General features: G+C 54.9%; 1 protein-coding gene across 1 annotated transcript; it reads right to left on the bottom strand.

The window, feature by feature from the left end:
* JDP2 (Jun dimerization protein 2) lies at window positions 1–15,146 on the bottom strand. The gene is made up of 4 exons (XM_082762461.1): window positions 14,935–15,146; window positions 4,808–5,031; window positions 1,725–1,829; window positions 1–1,158 (listed from the first exon to the last, which is right to left on the bottom strand). The coding sequence occupies exons 2-4, from the start codon at window positions 5,006–5,008 to the stop codon at window positions 973–975; spliced, it is 492 nt and encodes a 163-aa protein (XP_082618587.1). The 5' UTR covers window positions 5,009–5,031; window positions 14,935–15,146; the 3' UTR covers window positions 1–972.
* Window positions 15,147–21,997: the final 6,851 nt, after the last annotated feature.

Genomic DNA, 21,997 nt, shown 5'->3' with positions numbered 1-21,997 from the left:
GGTAACATTTACTGAGAGATACAGAACTGAGTATTATGAAGGACATACATGGATGGAGACGGCAGCGACGGCCCTGCAGAGGGCTGCTGGACCCCCTTCCCAGCGTGCTGGGGGAAGGAGCCGGACGCCGCCGGACAAGTAACACAATGGAGATAACTGTGGCATATGCATTTGTAACAAACAGACCATCATAACATACATTTCTATGGGATCACATCTAGTGATTATATAAATCCATATAGAGATCGCTGTATAAAAACTTTGTAAAAAATATCTTAAAAAAAAAAAAGTGTAAAAATGTGCATTCAAAAGCACGGCCGACGCGGACAGCTGGGCTGTAAACATTATACTGAGAGTGTGCTCGTGGGGGGCGCCTGCGCCACCGAGCCCCGACAGGCCTGCCCACCAGACGGGGCCGCGTCAAGTGTTTGCGGTTCTTCGGTTGGGGTTTTCGTGTGGAGTGTGCACCAGGAGCGGCGGCGGCCTCCAGGGACGGCTCCGGCACGCGGCGGGGCGGGAGTGCTGCAGGCACCGCTCCGCCACCGTCCCTGCCACCTGCGGGCCCCGCTCCTCCCCGGCACGCTGAGGGGCTGTGGGGAAGAGAGAGGATGAAGCGGGAGCTCCTCCCGTGCCTCCTCCTCTCCTTCTCCTCCTCCTCCTCCTCGCAGGACGTGCTGCCATGCCGTGGGGCCACGGGGCCGCGAGCAGGCCGAAGGGCCGTGATGAGGTATCACAGAGAGGTTGCCCTCGCCCGCGCCGCTAGCCCTGCTCCCGGGTTCAGCCTCAGAGTAGACGGTTGACAGGTTCCCAATCTTCTCTGCCCCCAAAATTTGTTTGGTCCATAGTTCCCAAGGAAGCCCACTGGGTCCTGGATGCACCAGGCCTCGGTGCACAGTTCTTCATACAGTACATACATTAGAGACCCTGGAAGACCCTGCGCCACTGTCTCCTCCTCCTGGCCCAGTGCCACCTTCACTTCTTCTCTAGCTGCTCCAGCAGCGGGTTGGCTTCGCTCTCGGGTGTCTTGATGCTGTCTGTCCGCACGATGCAGGTCGGACGGTGCCGGTTCAGCATCAGGATCAGCTGCTGCCTCTCTTGTTTCAGCTCTTCTATCTGGGCCTTCAGCTCCGCATTCATGAGCTCCAGACGCTCCGACTCCTAACAGGGCAGAAACACAACTGCATGTGACTGCTTCAACAGAACAGATGCAAGAAGTATTTGGCCAACAAGCCACCTCTGCTCAGTGCTGCTCCTCAGCCCGTGCTGCACAGGAGCAGCCTGAGGACATGCTAAGACACCAGGTTCCTCCGGGCAGTTCCTACCCAACCCACAGCCAGCTCCTAGGGCAGCGAACACCCTGCCTGGCTGCTTTCCATGGGCTGGAAGGACACCAGGAAACAAACCTGCATTTTTAAATTTTGAAAGGTTCATCCCCCTGTCAGCAAGGAGTGGCCTTTGTGAAATGGCTCCTTGTCCCAGCTGTGTCCTTTGCCTGCATCCCACCAGCCCTTAGAGAAAAGCAGTCAGGCGGTGGGAGTGTTCTTCTGCCTTGGGGTCACGGCCAGAGGGAACCTGGCCTCTGAATGGGGAAACCTCCAGGAATCTGGGCAGAAGGCCCAGGGCCACATTCCCAAGGGTGCTCCTGCTCCAGCACAGACACCGGCAGACCATCAGAGCCCTCTTTCCCCCAGGCCCAGAGCCCACCTCCAGGTCAGGGCACCCACCCGCTGCAGGAACTCTGTCCTCTCCTTCTTCTTGTTACGACATCGCGCTGCTGCTACCTTGTTTTTCTCCCGGCGCCTTTTCCTCCTCTCCTCTTCCTCATCAAGCTGCAACAAGATGGAGAAGCCCAGGTCAGAGCCATCAAGTGGAGGAGGTTGGCAGCCCCTGGCAGCCCCACTGCCACCCTCACCAGTGGTCACCAGTGACGTGGTCCAACCCTTACAAGGGACCAAACGTGTCGCTGCCACAGCCTCTAACGTTGATGTGCCTTCAACTTGGGGGCCAAGCCACCAGGCCACCCCAGAAGGTGGGGACAGTGGGGTGCATCTCCAATAAGGACACGGGACACAGCAGTGCCGGTGCTGTTTGCCATGACTCAGTCACTCCCTGCTATCTGATTCAAACCGCACAGACCAGGCTAATAAGCCCTATGGGCTGGAAACCCATAATCAAAGTACTTAGGGAAAAGTCTGTGTAAGTGGCCTGTGGCACGCTTACAGCTGAGAACCCAAACCAGTTCCTTCTCCAGAGAACTGTGAGTGCTAGAAATCTTCATAAACTCAGTATCCACGTGACACCTTGCAGCACAGCAGTGGAGAAAAGACCCTTTGGGCCTTTAAGACCCCAAAAATAACCGTGAGCATTTGGCCTGGGACTCTGAGATGTCAGACTGAACTGCCTTGTTCCTATCAGTTGGCAGCTGACAGCATACATCCTTTCAAATACAGTGGCAGCCACATTTACTTTATGATCACTTCCACAGTCTACTTGCACCTTCTTCTAGGGCACCTCCAGCCTGCCAAGGCGGCCACATCCTTCCCTTCGTACTTCCCCAACGTGATCAAGGAATGTGTCTCCCAGATGAGCCTCTCGCAGCACACGCCATCTGAACAGCCTCACTGCTCTCACACCTGGGCTTAGGGACCTTATAAGAAGCCAAGAGGTCTCCAACACAATAGGCATGAAGTGGTGGTGGGTGTGGGGATTTTGATTTACAGAATCAAAATTCCTCTAATCAAAACATCTTGATGTGATGTGCCAGGACAGAATGAAATGCTAACTGGGCAGAATTAAGTAAGCTGCATGTCTAATATCTAAAGGACAATGTCCAAGTTTTATAGCACTAACAGCTTTCGCATCTTCTCTATGTTATTTCTCAAGCATTATACCAAATTTACCATTTTAGATGGGAGCAAACGCAGCACAAGCTACGCACAGACTTCCCACAGTGCCAGGCTGCAGCCAGCCCTCTGCCACAGCAGCACTATGCTTAGGAGAACCAGGATGGGATCTGTGCTGATGCCCCCATGTCCCATCAGAAGCTGCCAGCTCTCACTACATTGTGATGGGCATCTGCAGAAGCGACCAGGCAGGCTCTAACTCCGTGCTCTGCTGCCTTTTCCTGGAAGAACAGTGAGAGCACCAGCCTCACTGTCTCCCTGCGAACTGCCTGACACATTTCCATGCCTAGTTGCTCTGCCCATTAGGGATCAAAGAGTAAGTGTCCCTTTCCTGCCCAATTTAGCTTCCCCTACACCCACTGGGGCCAGCGAAGGGCCGTGCCCTTTAGATGTGGCCCACAGGTGCTCAGAGAGAGTGGCTCAGCACAGATAGCAGCAGCCTGAACTCTTGGCTCTGCTTTTTGTTGTCCTACAGCTCCTGCCACTTCAAGAAAGCAGCTTTTCTCCTTCCTGCCTCTGTTTCAGTTCAGAAAGGTGACATGGCCCTGGTGCTGGGGGTTAGGACTCAGCTCTGTTACAGGCACGAGGGATGGTAACGGTGCATCCACCACCCCATATGTGGGCTTTCTGTGCACTGCCACGGACAAACACCCCTGTGCCAGGGCAAAAAGCTGCCCTTTCCCCAGCTCTGCACTGAGCATGACATGCCAGCACCCAGCCTCCCTGGGCTCCATCTCCCTGCAAGAGGAGAGCAGCTGCAGGCTGCATTGCAAAATTACGCATGGGTTGCTTCTTGGCTACTCACGGAATAAGCAGCTACTGCTTCGGCTCTCCCAGGCTTTTGCTGCAAAGCCCATGCCAGGAGCAGCTCCATTTGCCATCCTCAGCTCTTTGGCTCCACGGGCCGTGCAGGGGAGGAAGAGGCTACAAGGGGAGGCAGCCATCTGGGGGCTGCTGGTGGGGCTCCCCTCATCTTTCCTCCACATTTCCCTGCAGATCAAGCTGCTATAGAAGTAGCAGACCAGGAGCTTGGGACACATTTGGCTTTAGATGCCAACTCATAACTGCACTGCCCATGGAGGGACCAATGCCTTCAGCATCTCCCAGTCTTCTGCTGGCCTCCTGCAGCACCCCATCCCCTGCTCCATCCTTATGGAGCTGCCAAGCCCCTTCCCAGGTGGGTTCCAGCTGGCTCCCAGCACAGTGTGAGCTGCCAGGACACCGCTGGACACAGCACTCCACTGAAAGGTGACCGATGGGCTGGATGGCAGAGGTTCTGCCAGCAGGAGTCCACCACAAGGGGTGGGTGCAAAGGATCAGGAACCCTCCCAGTGGGTGGGCCTGGATGCTGCTGAGCATTTACCATAAGATTTGGGTGAAACCAAGTGTCAGCACTCATTCGGAGCTCCCTGGAGCTGCTGCTTCATCTGCTCACGGCTCACCATGGACAACCTCTCACAGACTGAGCACCCCTGACAATGCACAATGCCCCATCCTCACACGGCATTGTCTGAAGTATTCTCCAGCAGGAGCAAGAGGATTGCTCATTAGGGCTGTTTACCAAACAGTCCTGACCGAAGCCACCACTCTCACCACTTTGGGGCCTCACACTGATGGACTTCCAGCTCCATTTGCTGGCACTGGTTGACACAAGCAGCACCAGCACAGCAAGGCTGAAAGAGCCAGACACAACACAAGGCAAGGCACAAGGAAAACGCTGTGCAAGTGCCTCCCAAGCCCCTATAACACAATCGTGATGTGACAGCCCATGGGACCGAGCAGCAGCCGCCCACCACCCCTTCCCCAGGAGCCCCACAGAGCGACCCGGGCAGCGGCAGGCACCCCTGGGGAGCAGCCCCTGCCCATCTGCGGGGCCGCCCGCAGGCAGCAGCCCCCAGCCTCACCTCACTTTTCACGGGCTGGGGCCTCTTCCCAAGCTTCACCTCCAGGAAGTGGAGCGGCGAGATCATGGCCCCGATGTTGCGGATGTCGGCGTACTTCAGCTCCTCGGCGGTCAGGGCGGTGCCAGGCAGTCCCGTCAAGGGGCCGAGCCCAGGCAGCGCGCCGGCCGTCAGCGACGGGTCGGGGATCTGCCCTGGCATCATAGCAGGGGACACGGCTCCACGGGCTGCAGGGAGAGAGACACGGCCCGTTACCTCCCTGCTTCCAACGTGGCACGAACCCAGCCGGCTCCACAGGCCCAGGGAAAGCTGCCGCTCTTCCCCAGGGATGGCAAAAGCAAGGAATGAGCACAAGCTGGGTGGCAGAGACCAAAATATACAAATCCTGCTAGGAAGGACATGCTACTGGCATGTAGATGAGGAAGAAGAAGAGACCTGAGAGGCAGAGCACCAGAAAAACAGGAGCTTGGTGCAGGGACTTACAGGATCAACAGTGATGTGGTCCCATGGGCTGTTGGTCTTGGCACACCTTTGTCTGGAGTGCCGAAGATCAAGGTTTTGCTCTTACTGCGTTTTGATTAATGCGTAGGTATTAGGCCGAGAAGAAACGAGCATTGTGAGGACCGCACCATGCCGCGGGCTGGCTGCCGGCTGGGCAGGCTGAGCCTGCTGACCGGGGTCGGGGCACAGCGCACGGGGACGGAGGATAAAACAATGAAAAGCTGCTGAGGGAGAAACCCGCCACTGAGCAAACATCGCCCAGCACAAACACGAGGAAACAAAGGCTGGAGGGGAGGGGAAGTGGAGCAATGTGCAAAAGGCTTCTTCTATCAGGAGAGAAAAAAAAAAAATGGAGCTTGAGAGAGAATAGGATTGGGACAAGCTTTGGCAAGTCACTCATAGGCAGAAGAAAGGGAGTTACCAGGAAATGTGCAGAACAACTGGCTAAGAGATACAGAAATAAAATGAGACCTCAACTGAGAAGCCTGTAGAGCTGGAGCTGTCCTATCAGCCAAAAGGCAGAGGGAGCAGGTGGCTGTTGGCTACCACCTAAACCTGTCTCTGCTTGCGTAACAGGCCCAGGACACTCTCTGGTGACCCAGTTACAACATGCAGTCACCTGTTGTCCATGCAGCCACCATTCCCCCGCCCCAAACACAGCCACACGGGGAGCCTGGGGGCAGCCACCCCATCCCATCCCATGTCAGGAGGCACCCCAAAGGGGAGAGGGGCTGCAAGCTGGCAGCACCCACTGCCGGAGCCAGGAGATGCATGAGGGAAAGGGTAAGGCATGCTCGCCCTGCTCCTTCCCAAGCAGCCACTCTTGGACACTGAGAAACAGGGCAAGGGGTGATGCAGGCTTTTGGTTGACGCAGTACAGCTGTGCTAAATGCAGGCACACAAACGTTAACAAGGCAGCTGCCACAGCTGCCCAGCACTAGCCACCCCAGGTGGCAGATCTGTCACCACCAGGCTGCGAACGTGCGCAGAGCCGAGCGTGGGACAGGAGTGACGGATCGCTGAGTTGCACAGGGACCTCTAGAGGTCACCTTGTCCAACCCCCTGCTCACACAGGTCAGCAAGTGCAAGTCAAACTCAAACACGACAAGCAGAGAAGGTAAGGACTTCTTGGCACTGGCACGTCTCTCTGCCCAGGAGATTAGTTGATGTACTAGTTAATGTCAGGGAACAGATGAGCAGTGAGGGGGAAGGAAAGCCACTCATACAGGTTAGTCCAGACCAGAGAGGCAAACAAAAGCTCCACGGCTCCCAGCACGAGTGCTGTGCAGGGCGGCCTGGTGTGACAGACCAAGGGATTTGCATCAGAGAGCACCTACAAACTGCAGAATCTGTAAGCAGGCATACACTCTAACCTGCCACCGAGACCCAGGTGCCAGTGTGAGCTGTCCCAAGGCAACCAACAGGACTTGAAAAAGAGCACGGAAAGCAAATGCAGCAGCACCATGACCATACAGAGGCAGTGGCACACAGTGAGCAGGAAGCAAGCCCTCTGCTGCGGTCATCTTTCAGGAGAGACGAGAAAGGGGAGGGCAAGGCAGCGCTCCCCGTGCTGGTATGCAGGGGGAGGATGCTGGGCTGGGGGGAGATGATCCGCACAAGGATGTAGCAGCATGAGAAGGAGCAGATGGGAAAGAGAGGAGAGATGGGTGACTTGTGAAGGAAAGTGATGCTACCTGATGAAACAGACTCCTGCCCGTCTGATGATAAAAAACTTGGTAGTGACGCTTGACCTCAGAAGAGACTACATATCAACTCCCTGGGACTGCAGAGCCCTGAAACAATCCAAAGCATTTATTCCTCCAGAGCACTCCCCAAAGCGGACAGCTGTAACTCCACGTTGCAGTGCCAGCAGTGCTCTGAAGCTGCCACCTCCCTTCCCTGCCATCCAGACCTCACGCAGCAAAGATACCCAGAAACCAGGCACCGTCCTGCCCTAGGCTGCACTCCACTTCCAAAAACACCAGCAGGTATTGCCTAAATCCCTCCCATCTTCCTCAGAAACTGTCCCTCTCCACAGGGCAGCGCCTGGCCAGTGAGGTGACACGGCAAAGCGGGGGACACCTTCCCCCGACACATTGCCACAGGACATAGCAGCGGAGTTATCTCACTGCTGTTTGGGGATAACTACATGCACTGCATCATGAGCCCATTCCCAGCCACCACCAGTACGGTGACACACGGTGGCACTGGGAAGAGGCCCACCAACAGCAGCACAGCTCCTGCACACCCCCAGCAGCAGTCCCATGGACACCCACCTCCAGCTTGGAAAAGTTTGGACATAATGAAAAACTAGGACTCCGTGGCAGAGGTATACGAACACCCTGAAGCCTCCTTCCTGCAAATGCTGTGAGCTGCGCTGGCACACACAGATTTGGGGCCTTGGCCCACCCTTTCCTATGGTTCAGGCTGGGACCTGACTCGAGCCCACTGCTGGATGCTTAAATTCGTTCTCAACTTGGGGAACCCAGTTTTAATTAATTGTTTTACATCATGACAGCAAGAGTATCTACATGCCAGGCTGGACAGTCCAGGTCTTCAGCTACAGAGAATGCATGGTCAATATAATTTATGAAATAAGGAGGGAGATTATTTTTTTTCTTCCAGGCTATGGGACTACCTGAGCACTGAGTGCCACCCTGCACTCCAGCTCTGAGCAGCTCCCCAGGGAAAGCTTGCTAAGGATTTGAGAAAATGTTATGCTCTGTCTGGTCTACCCTCTCCCTCTACATCTTTGGTCTAGTGGCTTTATGTGCCTTGAAGGAGCCTGAGTGAAGGAGCTGGCCCAGTACCTGTTTTGCTGCCTGAGCAACTTATCCTGAACCCAGTTACTGCATTGGCAAAGCCCACAACACACGTGCATCAGCTTAAATTAATTCTAAAGCTGTTCAAACCAAAGCACAAGGAGGCACCCGGCAGAACATGAGCCTGCACATTAGGATGAGCTGAGAACTAGGCGAGAAGGAAGGCTCCTCCAAATGAGGTCCAGCACAGGGGTCAGGAAGCTGAGGAGCACACCAAGAACTGCCAAGAGTCAAGCTGTGTTAGACCTTGGAGAGGAATGTAAACCATTTCCAGCAGAGCTGTAACCGCAAAAACGAGGGAATGAGGAGAGATGCCACCCCCCTCAGAGCAGGGTGCAGTGAGCATTAATCCGGCCCAGGCCCTGAAGCACCACAGCCGCAGGCACCATCGCTGCTGATCGCAGGGACTCTCACGTCCAACTACTTCTGTTCCCAGGTACCCAAGTCCCAAATACTTTCACCTACTTCCCTGCATAACACTACAGGTAAGAAGTTGTACTTCGATCACGTTAAAAATGCCAAAAGATGTAATTTTATTGAATATTTGGCCTTATTCCTGAGGCTGTTACTCTGGAAGACACCAACATGCCTGCCTAGAGCTCCAGCATATTTCTATCACATTTGCATGTTAGGACAGAAATAACTTTGAGGTGCAAGATCTGAATTTGACCTTTAAGTTGCAGCTTTTCAATAGCCAGATCTTGCTGGAAGTGGTGAATACAGCTGGTGCATTGCCAGTTCGTAATTCCTTCCTGGATTTTCCCTTGCAGTGTTTGTTATTTCTAGGGAACGTGAACCAGCTCACCTCTGATTCCTTCACTTTCTAACACTGTGCTTTAGCTGGGACTCTTATTAGATTTGTTCTTTTCATAACTGGTTGTTAACACAAACTTTTTTTTTCTCCTCAGTGCCAGGCGGTCTTTCAATGGCTCCTTACATGAGCTGAAAGAAGTTGCATCCTCAGTAAAACCTAGCTTTCTGGTGTCCTACTGCACAACCACACAATTCCTGCATTGTATCAGCTATGCTTCTTCACATAACGCAGCCAACAGCAAAGCAAAGCAGCGAGGGGAAAGATAATGTGTAGTCTTCCATCTGACACTGGTATCTGCATGACGCCAGCTGCTCCAGTTTACATTCCCTGTAGCTGTGCGTTCTGCACTGATGCTATTCATCATTTTGTGCCACAACATCTCAAGATGCTCCACAGTGAATTATGAGACAGAGGAGGCTTTCTTAAAACTTCAGCTCAGCGATGCACAGCTTGTGTCATTCAATGTTCTCCGTAGCAACTAACCTTACAGCAAAAATCTGGTCAACACGTGATTTCATGGGTCAAAACTCAGTTTGTACTTCTTCAGCTTTGCTCCTACCCTCCCCTTGTTCTGGGTAAGTGCTGGAACACACGACTTGACCTTTTGCCAAAATGTCTGTAAACCCTCCTAATTATTGCAGTCCCTTTTGCATCCTCGCTCTGGAACTGCAGGTCTCAGACCTGCAGTCTGCTGGCAAGCTCAGTTATTTTATCTGCAGCCTCATCTCCAAAAAGCTGACAACAATACAGCTTCCTTTTCTCACCTTTTTGCTGCATTTTTCACAGCAGTGACGAGTGGTTCTGTCCTTTGTCCCCCAACCACGTCTTTATGGTCAACGGTCTGTGACACTGGCTCACTTAATGTTTTATTAAAGGCAGTACGGAGCACTCCTTGTTTTTCTCCTGTTTCTGGGGTCTGTTCTTTTCAGGAGCCAGCTGCCCAGTGGGAAGAAGCTTTACCGAGCTGTTACTGACCCACACATTTGCTCAGCTTCACTGTCCCTGCATATGCTTCTGTTCTTTTTCTTACACTTTAAGTCTTTATTTCCTTGTGGTTTTGTTGTTGTTTTGTTTTCCATACTGACTTCTGTTGCTTTTTCTGGGGACTCTGAGTTTGTTGTTTGTTGTTTTTTTTTTTTTTCCTTTTTCTGAGGTAGCTGATGTTTGCGCAGCAGTTACTGCATAAATCTAACGTGCGTAGGCATAATCCACGTAGCCCAGGGTCCCTGGGGGCTTGTATTCTGGTTGCTAGCCTACATTCATGCCCCTCCTGCCACCTCTTCAGTGCTATTCTTACCCACAGCCTAAAACCAGCAGAGGAATGCCTACCTGTGCTGAAGTCACACATTCATTTCCCTGTGCAGAAGCTGACTTTGTCTGTATCTGCTACTCCCCCGGGAGCATCCTGTGCATCCTCACCTAGCCAAGCGCATGGTTTGCTTCTTTATAAGCCAGATGCAGTTGCTGCTTTGTCAACAGCACCATCCTACAGCGAAGACCAAAGCAGCTTTCTGACAGACACCCGTCACTTCACCTTAAATTGCCATTGCTGCCTTATCTGTGCTGTCAGCTTCCTTGGTGAGAGTGGGAGCTGTTTACAACCTTATTTTCAGTTTCTGGTTATAGTGCTGGCTATAAATCACGGTCTCTTCCAGCACAAGCTCTACCACACGCTCTGACATCTGCAGTGGTTGACCCCAGCACCCTGCCCATGCTCAGAGAGCCAGGCTGGCACCTACTGCCAGCCGGGGGGGATTGCCACTGTAAATATCAGCCTCTTCCTCTTTTTTCCAGGCTAACAAGCAGTGCCATAAGGCAGTCTGTCCCAGCAGCCCTTCTCCACGCTGCCAGCAGAACCAAGGCCCTGCCTGCCTGTTGTTCTGCCACGCCAGGCCCGACCTGGGTGCCTGCCATTACTTGCCAGCTGCCATGCGTCGGAGCGCTGCCAAAGCCTGCAACCTCCCGTACCAGCTATCTTTGATCTCTTCATCAGTACGTTAGCACTTAGCATACTGCTGCCATTTGTTCGTGCAGTCCTGGAGCCCTGGGCTCTAAGTCAGCCCTTCATCTGTTCACGGCCAACAAGCGAGAATTCTGCTCTGGAGATCAGAAGTAACGCTGCCATCCATGAGAAGCAAATTGCGGTCCCTTGGAATTTACTATGGCTTTACCATCCTTTTTTTTTTTTTTTTACTTTTGCTTTTAGCTCCTGGCTATCAAGTTTGCTCAGTCTGTATGCTCTACACCGCATCTTTCCAGTTCCTTCTCATTGGCAGAAGGATGATTTATATGAAAGCCCTTTCCTGACATGCCCGACTTCTCATGCCTCAAGAATGTAACTTTCTAAACAAAGACAGGGCAATTGGCTATCACTTGTTTTCTGAAGCACGGAGCCACTTGCTTTTTCCCCATCTGGACTTTCTGGCTGGGGGGCTGCAGGGGCTTGAGGGCCAGTGGAGCCCACAAACACTTTTCCATATCAAGGTTCAGTTCAGCACCCCGTGAGCGCCGCATTAACGCTACCACGCTGACGGCACAAAGCCACACCTCATATGCCCAGTGCCAAAAGTACCTGAACATGCAATTACCTTTTTTTTTTTCCCTGTTTTCTAGAATGTGATATGCTCCCACTCCCAGGCAGCAGCCACCAGCTCTGAACACCAGATGCACCTCGTTGGAAGGAGCTCCTTACAGCAGGTCACCCTGTAACCTAACTTCTTCTGCTCTGCATTTTTAAAAGCAGTTACTTCCAGTGCCAAAGGCCACACCGATCCATATCAAAGTTATTTGCCAACCATCAAAACACAGCAACAGCCAAGCCCTTTGGTTCTAACCTGTCCTTCAGACACCCGTGCAGCAGCGCTGGCAAACATGGACTTTAACAGGCGCTGTGCGTTTATTCATTCATCTGCTGAGCCCGTGGGTGCACAGCCCAGCACCCGCGGTGCACTGAGGCGCTGCAGTGACACCCACTGGGATTAAACTCTGCAAGGCCCCCCTTCAGCAAGGAGGTAGGACTGCTTAGTGAGTGCTACAAGGCATTTGGGGAGGTTGCTCCCTGTCTAAAGACCAGTTTAAGGTCTCACAGCGTGGCTTACCAGGTGTGCCGAGCTGCAGCGTGCCACCTCTGTATGGCAGACACCACGGGGCCTCACTACTGCCACTGCACTTCCATCCCAAGAGGTTTGCAGCCAGCTCCTGCAACCCAGGGCAAAGAAGAACCCTTCCCACAGACACCCCCAGCTGCTCCTTCTCTCCTCCTGTTCCTTCTCTCCCACGGGCAACGTGGTGGACAAAGAGCTGCAGGGTCTGCGAGCACCCTTCCGTGTAGTGTCCCAGCCCGGATCCCTGAGCTCCACCAAGCGGGCCATCATGCTGAAGAGAGGAAGGAGCTCTGGAGGAGGAGATCCTCAGGAGATGGAAATCTAGACTGTTTTCTTGAGTGGGAGCAGCCTGGCTCAGCCCTGGATGTCTGGTTTCACACAGATGGCAGAAGAACGCCTGAATTGCTCACAGGGAGAAGGCTGCGAGGAGCATTCTGAGAGCAGGAACACGGAGAGCCCTGCTGCCTCCCTCCTCTCCTCCACCAGGGAGGCACCCAGCTCCTGACACTGCACCCAAGGGGCAGCCCAGAGCTGGCAGCCTCACCAGGGCACGCGTGAAGCCCCCACATACCTGCCTGTCTGCTGCTTTGGCTTCTTATTCCCATTACGAGAAGGCAAGAAACCAGTCCTCAACTTTAGCAATAACCCCCTCTTTGCCATCAGCAAAGCAGTCAGCTCAATCCTCCTCCTTCCTCCAGCATTTTCCTCCGTACCTTGGCAGGGCAGCAGAAAGCTCCAGTTGAGCACCACGCTACCCCTAGCACTGCAATGCAGCACCTTCAAGCAACCTGTACCAGCAGGGGTTCGCACAGCACCCAGCACAGCCAAGGCTCCTCGCAGCTACTGCATTAGGAGGTTGCCATTAATTATGGCTTTGGCATGGAGCGTGGCAGACATTTAATAACGCGGCACCGCTCCACGGACAGCAGCACACAACAGGGAGGTAGAAGAGACCTTGTTCCTACCCACAGCAGTTCAGATGGACGTGGGGAGGAGGGAGTGTGCCGATCTGAGCTAGGCTGCAGCTCAGGCACTGAGGTTAACGACTGACTTCTTGAAATCCCCCAGGACCTTCCACAGCCGCATGTGGTCAGGGCTGGAATCTTCTTCAAGAAGACAGCCCTCCCCTGGCACAGAGCTCCAACCTCAGGGGCAAGGGTGGCCTCAGAGATGAGAGGCCCCCCTACAAACTCCTCAGAATTGTGCCCTGAATGCCAGGGTCATCCACAGAGACCTCTAAGCCATATAAAGACCAGCTCTGGCTGGCTTGCAGCAGCCCCGCTCGGCTGAGAGGCCCATACAGGCCTTTGGCTCCCAGGCTGCATGCTAAATAGCCTGCAGGGTTTGGACTGATGCTCTGGGCAGTCCATGCAATGGAGAAACCCACGCAAGCAGCCAAAGGCAGATGGCAGCAGGCTTGCTGTGCCTGCTCCTTGCCACATGGGCACCGCAGGACACGTACAGGCTGCCACACACCACGGCTTGGTCCTGGGGGAGCTGGGGCCAGGTCAATGAGGCACAGCCCACTGCAGCACAAAGAGCTTCTGGGCAGCTTCAGGCTCTCAAGATGCTGCGTGCTGCCCGCTACCTGGCCCAGGTGGAGCAGACAAAGTTGGCAACACCAGCATGGGGAAGGAGAGCACCCGGTGGATGCTTGGCGCTGCCTGCTCTCCAACAGCCCAGCTGGGCACGCTGCTGAGGTGGAGGGGATATCTCCTCCTCCTCAGCCAGGGTCACAGCCGAGACCTTGGCACCCTGTAAGGAGGGACGTGCTCAGCTGTAAGCAGGAGGGAGCAGCAGCCGCAGCGGGCAGAGGGAGCAGCAACCTGCCATGAGCTCCTGGCCGCCCCGGGAAATCGCAGAGACCCGAGGAGCACGGCAGCCAGTCGCTGCCTGACACAAGGACAGCTTGGATGGCAGCTCCAGCACCCACCCACTCGTCCCCCAGATGGGCAGTTTTTTTTCTTCCCTTTTTGAATCACCAGGAGTCATACCGAGGATGTGAACTCCAACCATTGGCATTCCCAGATGTCCCCGTGAAAGCAGTAACCACCAGATTCCCCGCGCGGACTCTGGCAACGGCCTCCAGATCGAGTTTTTCCTGCGAGTTCTCCTGAAACCAGCTAAAAAATCCTGCTCCGAGCTGCTGAAGCATTTGTTTCTGCCGAGCTCTCGGAGTCCAAACACACGCGCACACACACACAGTTTGGCAGTGGTTGTGTTCCAGGGCTGGTAATACAAGCCATGAAGGAGGCTGCCAAGACAAGCAACAGAACGAGCCAGGCCCCGTTTCATTGGCCACCATACGCTGCATATGGCCCTGGAAGCAGCCAGCGCAGTGTTCTCACCCTCCTTGAAGGCATAGGAGACCCTGTGTTTTCAAATACACCTCCACAGGGCCTTCATTAAAGGAAAATGGAAACATAATGTGGCTCTTGCTCTCCTGCTAGTTCTCCCTTTCCCCCAATTTGCTCCCAACCCTATTTCCCTACCACGGAAAAAAAAGCAAAGCAAAGTGCCTCCCGGAGCAACCCGTGCAGAAGAACACAACTTCCACTCAGCCCCACGCCCGGCTGCCCCAGCGGGCTCGGGACGGGGCGGCGGGGATCCCGGGGGGTCCCGGGGGGTCCCCTCTCTTTCCGAGCACCCCAGGACCCCGCACCGCGAGCGGGGCTCCCCGCAGCCCCCCAGCCGCACACCCCACGGGCAGGTGGAGCTCGGCTCCTCCCCGCACCCCCAAAAAGGAGCGGGGGGCTCCGATCCGCGCCCGGGGGCCCCATCCCCGCGCCCCGAGCGCCCCGAGCGCCCCGCGGCCACCCCGGCATCCGCTCCCCGGTCTCCCCCCGGCCACCCCCGCTTCCCTCCCGGCTCCGCCGTGCCCGCACCCACCGTGCACGGGGAGCGGGCCGCCGGGATGCCCGCGGGGCCCGGCAGCGGGCTGCGGGTTCAGCCCCGCCGCCGCCGCCCGGCTCGGCTCGGCTCGGCTCGGCTCCGCCGCCCCCGGTCGCTGTCGCTGTCGGTGCCGGTGCCGGTGCCGGTCCCCGCCGGGCCGCCCCGGCCGCCCCCCGCCGCCCCGGTGCGCGCCTCCCGCGGGCTGTGGCGGGCGGCGGGGTGGGTTGCATCAGCCCCGGTTATATAGCGGCCCCTGGGCTGCGGGGAGGGGTCGGGAATGCGGAACCGGCCGGGCTGCCAGCGCCACACGTCAGGGAGGGAGGGCGGGCGAGCGAACGGGGCCGCGGGGCGGGGAGCGCCGAGATGGGGTGGCACCGGCACCGGCACCGGCACCGGCACCGGGAGCGGTACCGGCACCCGCACCCCCCCGGCACCACGCAGCGCCCGGCCCGGGAGGTGAAGGACGGCACGGGCGGCTCTGGCAGCCCCCCACCGGCCTCTCCCCGCTCCCAGAGGTGAAGCCGGGGGGTGGCGGCCCTCCGGTCACCGGCCCCTCACCGGGGGGAGAGGAAGCAGAAGGGTTTGGGGAGCCCCTGCCCAGCTGCTTCGGGCTCCCTCCCGGCTTGGCACTGGGATACCCCCAGGGGACGTTGCCCCCCGAGGCACCTCCCCGGCCTCGTGCCCTAGCACTGAGGTGGCAGGTGATGAGTGCGGGCTTCCTGCGAACTGATTTGCATGGATTTGAATCGTTTCCTTCCTCTTTAACACCGGCCCTTTCTCCCACCTGCCGAAGTGCTGTGGGAGGGCAGCTCCGCAGGGCCGCGCAGGACCTGCCGCAGGTACTGGATGTGCTGCTGCTGCCAAAGCAGCTCCGCTCCGGGACAAAACCCCTTCCCTCTGGGAAGGAGAAACAGGGCAGCAGCTGGGGAAGCTGCCCCGCTGAGCCACACGAGTCCGTGCACAAGTCCCTGTCCTTCCCACCACCCACCCCAGCCCGTTTTCCTCCCCCCGTTGCTTCTTTTCAGCATCCACAAAGTTGATTTCTTTTCACCCCCAGCGGTGCATGCTGCTCATCACCCACCAACCGTGCAGCCCCGCTCTTCCCACCGCTGTCTGAGCAGGAGCAGGGCACCGGAGCCACCCCCTTCCACACGGGATGCTCCTTGCCCAAGCTGTCCTACAGGACACAGCCTGGATCTGCAGGACACTGCACGCCTGTCTTCCTTCCCGCTCTCCTCATGCTCGTAGCCTTTTATCTTTCTGTTTCCAGAGAGGCCGAACACTTTCTGCACACCTTTGCATCCAACCCCAACGTTTCATTAATCTTGGCACCTCATCCCAGGGGGAAGGGCGACGTGCACGCAGGAATGTATTTTTCCCATACGCATTCCTTCCCCTTCCTATATCAGATAGGACAGATTTTTGCAGTGCCTTGAGCTGGAAGGAGCCCGCTGTGGTTGACAAACAATATCTCGCCAGCAATTCACACGCAGCTGCCTTCAGGGCAGACCACAGCAGCTCCCCTGCAACTGCTGCATCCCGAGGGGAAGGAGAGGGAAAAGCACGGGGATTTCAGAGGAGGCTGATGGCCTGGCTGGGCCACCCAGGGCAGCACAGTTCCTCCTGCTCCTGGGGATGGTGAGAAAGTGCCATCTTCCCTCCTCAGTTTGGGGCTGGGAGACAGCTCTGCCCATTCTTTCTTCCACACGTTTTCCCACCCTGATTTTTTCATTTTCCTAGCGGGCAGAGCTGAGACATCTCCCTGCAGCACAGATATGTACGACCCCAGCCTCGTGTGCTGACCTCCTCATTGCTCCTCTTTCCCCAAAGCCAGCCCCAATTCCCTGACTCCCCTCTGCAGGTCCCGGTGACAGCTGAGCCTCCGTCACGATGACAGTCTGAGTTATTCCTGTGATTTCTTACTCTTAACTATTTAAGGGCTAGTTCCAGGGAAGCATCCTTGTCCAGGACAGTGCTTACACACACACTTCGAGGGACAGACTTGCATCATTCTTTCTCGAGTTGGGAACTCTCGTCTCACAGGGGAATTTTCCTCGTTCTTGCAGCCACTTGTGCTTGAACTGTTCTTTTCCCAAAGTGGGTTTTGCCTCATGTAAACACAAAACATGTTTACTTTTCAGATACGGTTTCACTTGGGCTAGAAAAGGCATAGGAATTCATTGAGAATTTGTGGCTTCAGTGGGTAAAAGTGAACAGCAAAGTCTCCAGCAAACAGACTGCTTGCCGAAGGATGCCGAGCGCTCGGGTAAACACGGCCGTCCTACCCGGGCTGGTCAGTCTTGCCACTGCTGTGGAAACATGTGCTGACAAAGACAAATTAACCAAGCGGGAATGGCAGCATCTGCAACAGAGACAGGAGAGGCTTTGGGGAAAAAAAAAAAAAAAAAAAAAAAAAAAGCACAAGTTCCACTGCACGAAGTATAAAAAGCTGTCAAGCACATCGCCGCTTGGAAGGCGGCTCTCTCCTCACACCGAAGGGGCGATGTGCGCGTTTCTGTTCAAAATAAAGTGTGCAGAAGGTGAAGGCTCATGGATGTGGAAACACAGCCCAGCAGCACAACACGGGGGCCAAAAAGTTATCAGGAACAGAGCGAACTCTAGAGCACAGCAGAGCTGCACCAGCACAGGGGGGGGTTGCAGAGGAGTCGCAAAGCACAGTTTTACATGCTTGGTGTTAATTTTTACACACTAACCTCCCGCGTGTAAAATTCCCTTGTCATGGTCTCTCCTCGGACAGGCTCCTTGCTCCCGCACTGGCCCTCTGACATGTGCTACATGAAGCGGTGCTTTTCATCCATCACCCATCTCCTAAATCACCCAGATCCTCGTAAACTTGCTTCCCGTGCTCCCAGCTCCTTGCTTTGCCTTCAGCGTTAGGCTCATCTGCTAGCCTGATGGACAGCACCACAAACCATCTGCTGAACGATGGTCCTGGGACGTCCTACAGCCTTTTCTGGCTGCCCTTCAGCCACCTCTGGCTGCGCATTGCAGCCACAATTCATTTGAAGCTCTTCCCTTCACCCAACCCTATTAATGTCTAATCTGATTATTATTTTTTTTTAATTTTATTTTTTAAAGTTACTCCCAGTCACTTTGCAGAATGGGGCCGGGGATCAGAAGGACGACTCACACAAGCAGTAGGAGCGAGAGGACGGCGTGCTGTCCCCAGGTCACCACTGGGAACTTTTTGGGGAAAGTGGCCGAGTCTGGGCTGGAGACGGTCAGTGCTGAGCCCACGGGGGTCAGACAGTGCCCTGAGGGACACGGACTAACAGGCTGATTGATCCCCAAGCTGCTTGTTTATAAAAACAGGGCTGATTAGATACCAGGGCTGGCAAATGTTGTCTAAGAGCCTGCCTCTGGCAGGGCTGGATCCTTCAGTTAAATAATCTTTGTTGGACAGTTGTGGAATAACCTCTCCAGAGAGGAATTTCCTTCTTATCTTTGTCAGCTAGGCATTGGCTTAGACTTTGAAGTATATAGCCTCTCCTAAAAAAGTTATAGTCCCATCCAACTCATATCCTATTACCATTTATCTTCTTTGTAAACTCAAACGCTGTGTTTCTTGCAACCTCTGCTCACATGGAAGCGTTTCCATCCTCCTAATGGCTTTCGTTATCTGCCTGCATCTCCCCCATTTTTCCCAGCATGGGTGATGAGAAGCATACAGAGAATTATCCCAATGAAGGTGCATCCCAGGCTCCCCGAGTGGCTCTGCAGTCACATCTGGATTGGTTTCCATCCGACTATAAAACCGTCCCTGCATGGTTCCCAGGCATGAGCTGCTCCAAGCCTTCGGGGCCTCGGGCTTCTCCTCCTTTGAAGTATTCCAGCAGTGCCCGCACAGATCACCTCGTGGCCACTTAGCCTTGTCAAGAAGCTCCTTTGAAGGACCCTGCTCACACCCCATTTTAAAATCCGTGCTCTGCTGCACTTCCTACAGCAGGAAACGCTGCATAACTTCTGGCAACACCGGGAGCACCACTCTCCTTCGCGGAGGGAAGCGAGCTGCAGATTTCCCTTGCTGTGCAGCAGGGCAGGTGGGTGTGCCGAGGGGACACGCAGACCCTAAATGACCGATGTACCTGGCACTGAAACACGTCCTGTGTCTGCAATTCCTTGGCTCACCCTGCCCTCCCCTATTTCTGTGCACAGCTGCTGGTCCCCATCAGTCACTCTGTTCCTGAGGCGCTGGTGCCCGATCCCGGGGACTGCTGATTTCCAACACACCAGCAGTTCCTTTTATAATTTCTACTGCCCGAGGGTGCCTCATCTGCACCCTGAACTGCACTATTACGGGGGTTGTGTTTTTTTCTTGTGGGTATAGGAATGATTTAGCGTTCCTGCAGTGTCCTTACTTCCCTTAGCTGCTCTACTTTCCTCCCTGTTCCCAGACAGTCTGTCAGACCTCTCCCAGGCTTCTCACTTCCAACAGACTTACATAAGATCCTATATATTTTTTTTTTTTTCTGGGTCTTTATGCTTCACGGTCTCTCCATACCCACCAAACTCCCATCCTGCATCTTCCCTGCTGCAGTCTGTGCTCCCGCTGGCTGCTCTGGGCTCGGATGTTCGTTTTCTGAAGGATGTCTCTTTGCCTTGAATAACCTCTCCTGCCTCGCATCCTAGGCAGATGGGGGGTTCCTTGCCTTCCTCGGGAGATTGCTGTCTGCTGCAGTAGCGTTATTAATAAAAGGACCAATGGAAAACCTCTCCCGGGTATTTCCCCCAAACTCCTTCTTTGCACAAGGCCCTCTGTCCTCCTTCCCCACTGCATTCCTTCCCCATGCCTTCCTCACCCCGCTCCCCTGCACGCTTTGCCTTCTGGCTTTCCTGGCTTCCTCCGTCCCTCCCCCCCGAGCTCCCTCCTTCTCTCTCTGCCTCCCTTCTTCCCTCCCTTCCTTGGCTCGGGCTCGAGGTCCCTGCCCATAGCGACTGAGGGAAAAACAACAACACAACACTGGGGAGGCCGGGGCACGGGATTCCTTCCCAGAAAGCTCCGAAACCAGGGAAAAGAGGGAAAGCAAACAGTGAGACCGGGAAGAGGGCTGAAGGGTATTTGGAGGGGGAGGGATGAGCTGGTATCTCAGGGAAACGTGGTGGGGTCTGAGAAAAACACAACGCAGCGGGGGCAGCCCTGCTGTCTGGGCAGGGAGCGGTGTCGGGGAGCCCAGCTCCCGCAGAAAGAGCCCCAGCACACAGCTGGCCAAAGGACAGAGATAGATGGGGAGGGAAGGAAAAGCGGGGACCTGCTCTAGGCAGCGGAGGAGCCAATGCCCTGGGCCGCCAACAGAGGAGGTCTCTGCGGCAGCAGGAGGGCCAGTTTCCCCAGGAAAACCAGGTGGGGGATTTGCCGTGTGAAGGAAGCATTTGGAGGGTTAATACCCCACAGGAGGGCCCTGGGGAATCCACTGTAAATAGGTGTGGTTTGCGCTGCAGCTCCAAGAGGCATTTTCTCTCTGTACCAGTCTGGACAGGTGAGAAATCGGAAGAAGTTGGAGCCTGTGCTTCCCGCTAGCACAAAGCAGGGCTGTTAGCACAGGTCTCGCTGTTTGTTTGCACACTCGCAGCCCGGCTGCTTAACGCCCTGGCACCCGGTGCCAGGAACCTCTGGCAGTCAGCATGGTGGTCCCCCAGGTACAAGCACCTGCCTGTTAATGGAAAGCCACAGATTAATGGAGCAGCACAAGGAGCCTTAGTCAGCTGCCCGCTGCAGACAGGATAAATTCAGCGATAAGCAGAAGAGGCAGATGCAGCGCGCACAGGAAAGGCAGCCCGCTCCCTTCCCCTCCTGCCAGCTGTATCTCATGGACCTGCACACCCCGACACCCCCTTCCCAGCACTGCTCTCAGCCCTCCTTCCTCGCCCCATCACTCACAGCCGCCCTCCCCAGGGCCCTGCCTTGCCCTCGCCATGCCACATCTCCTCCCCAAACCACAGGACCTCTGTTCCTTTCCACAGGTCAGCCTCCTCGCTTGCCCTGGCTCTGCAGCTCGCCTGCTTCTAGGCAAGGATAACCAAGAAGCAAAGTTTTCAGTAGTCTCAGCTCAGTTTTCCATTTCTAATTCAGAACATTTGAACCTTGAGGGCAATTTCCTCATCTCCAAATGAATTTTAAACCTAAGTGGCCCCCAGAAAGGTAAGACTGGGAAAGATGTGAGATCACTGAACCCAGCCACAAGGTCTAACGCCATCACTTACTTAATCCTCGTCATAAACTAACCAGGCTCAGTCTTGAAACCAATTTGGGTTTTGCTCTCGCTGTTCCCACTAGAGAGCTTCTCAGGGATCGTACTGCTATGAAAGGAAGAAACATTCTGCTAATCTCCAGCCTAAATTTACTCATTCCCACTTGCTCTGGCAATGAAAGACAGCACCCGGGCAGCAAAGTGCTGGGTAGGACATAAGCCTCAGAGCAGAATTCAAACAAATCAGGCTGAATCACAAAGAGTAAAGGCAAAGAATGGAAACAGAACTGTTTGCAAAGCAATTAATCTCAGCCTTGGATGCATTCATTTCCCCAGCCATTTCAGATCCCCTGGGCTCCTCAGCCCTACAGAGTCCCCACAACTCTGCTTCCCCAAGTGCTTATTAGATCCATGACCCCACTGTGCTCCAGTACCAACACTTCTCCTGAAAACTGCTTCCAGGAAGACACATTTGCATGAAGGCATATCCCCCACCCGGCTCCCCGAGTCCTACCTCGCATAGCCAGCACCAAACTGCAGCTGAGCTTCAGCCCAGGAGGGCTGCAGGTGAGGAAACGCAGTGTCTGCAGGGAGTACACGGGTACGTTGTCTGAAGTGCAACATATGAAATAACAAAATGAGCTTGCAGAGAGTTGAAAGCTGAAGAAGAGATACTACAAAGTCCTGAGAAACAGAAACTGCAGGTGCCAAACTTTCTTTCTGTGCTTCACTCATGGACACCACTGAAGTCAGCAAGAAAAGTTGTTTATTTTAGGGTTTTAATTGAGTTCCGCTTACAAGAAGCCAAAATGATGATGCTAGACCCAAAGGCATGTCACATCCCAGCAGAA

This window comes from Aythya marila (assembly GCF_965140915.1).
Source record: "Aythya marila genome assembly, chromosome: 5".
NCBI lineage: Eukaryota > Metazoa > Chordata > Aves > Anseriformes > Anatidae > Aythya > Aythya marila.
This window is presented reverse-complemented; position numbering and strand designations above follow the sequence as displayed.

Coding starts and splice junctions, on each gene's coding strand:
- JDP2 (XM_082762461.1), bottom strand. CDS start 5,008: ATGATGCCAGGGCAGATCCCCGACCCGTCGCTGACGGCCGGCGCGCTG. Junction 1,830..4,807: donor CCCAGCCCGTGAAAAGTGAG/GTGAGGCTGGGG, acceptor ATCTTGTTGCAG/CTTGATGAGGAAGAGGAGAG. Junction 1,159..1,724: donor GGACAGAGTTCCTGCAGCGG/GTGGGTGCCCTG, acceptor CTGCCCTGTTAG/GAGTCGGAGCGTCTGGAGCT.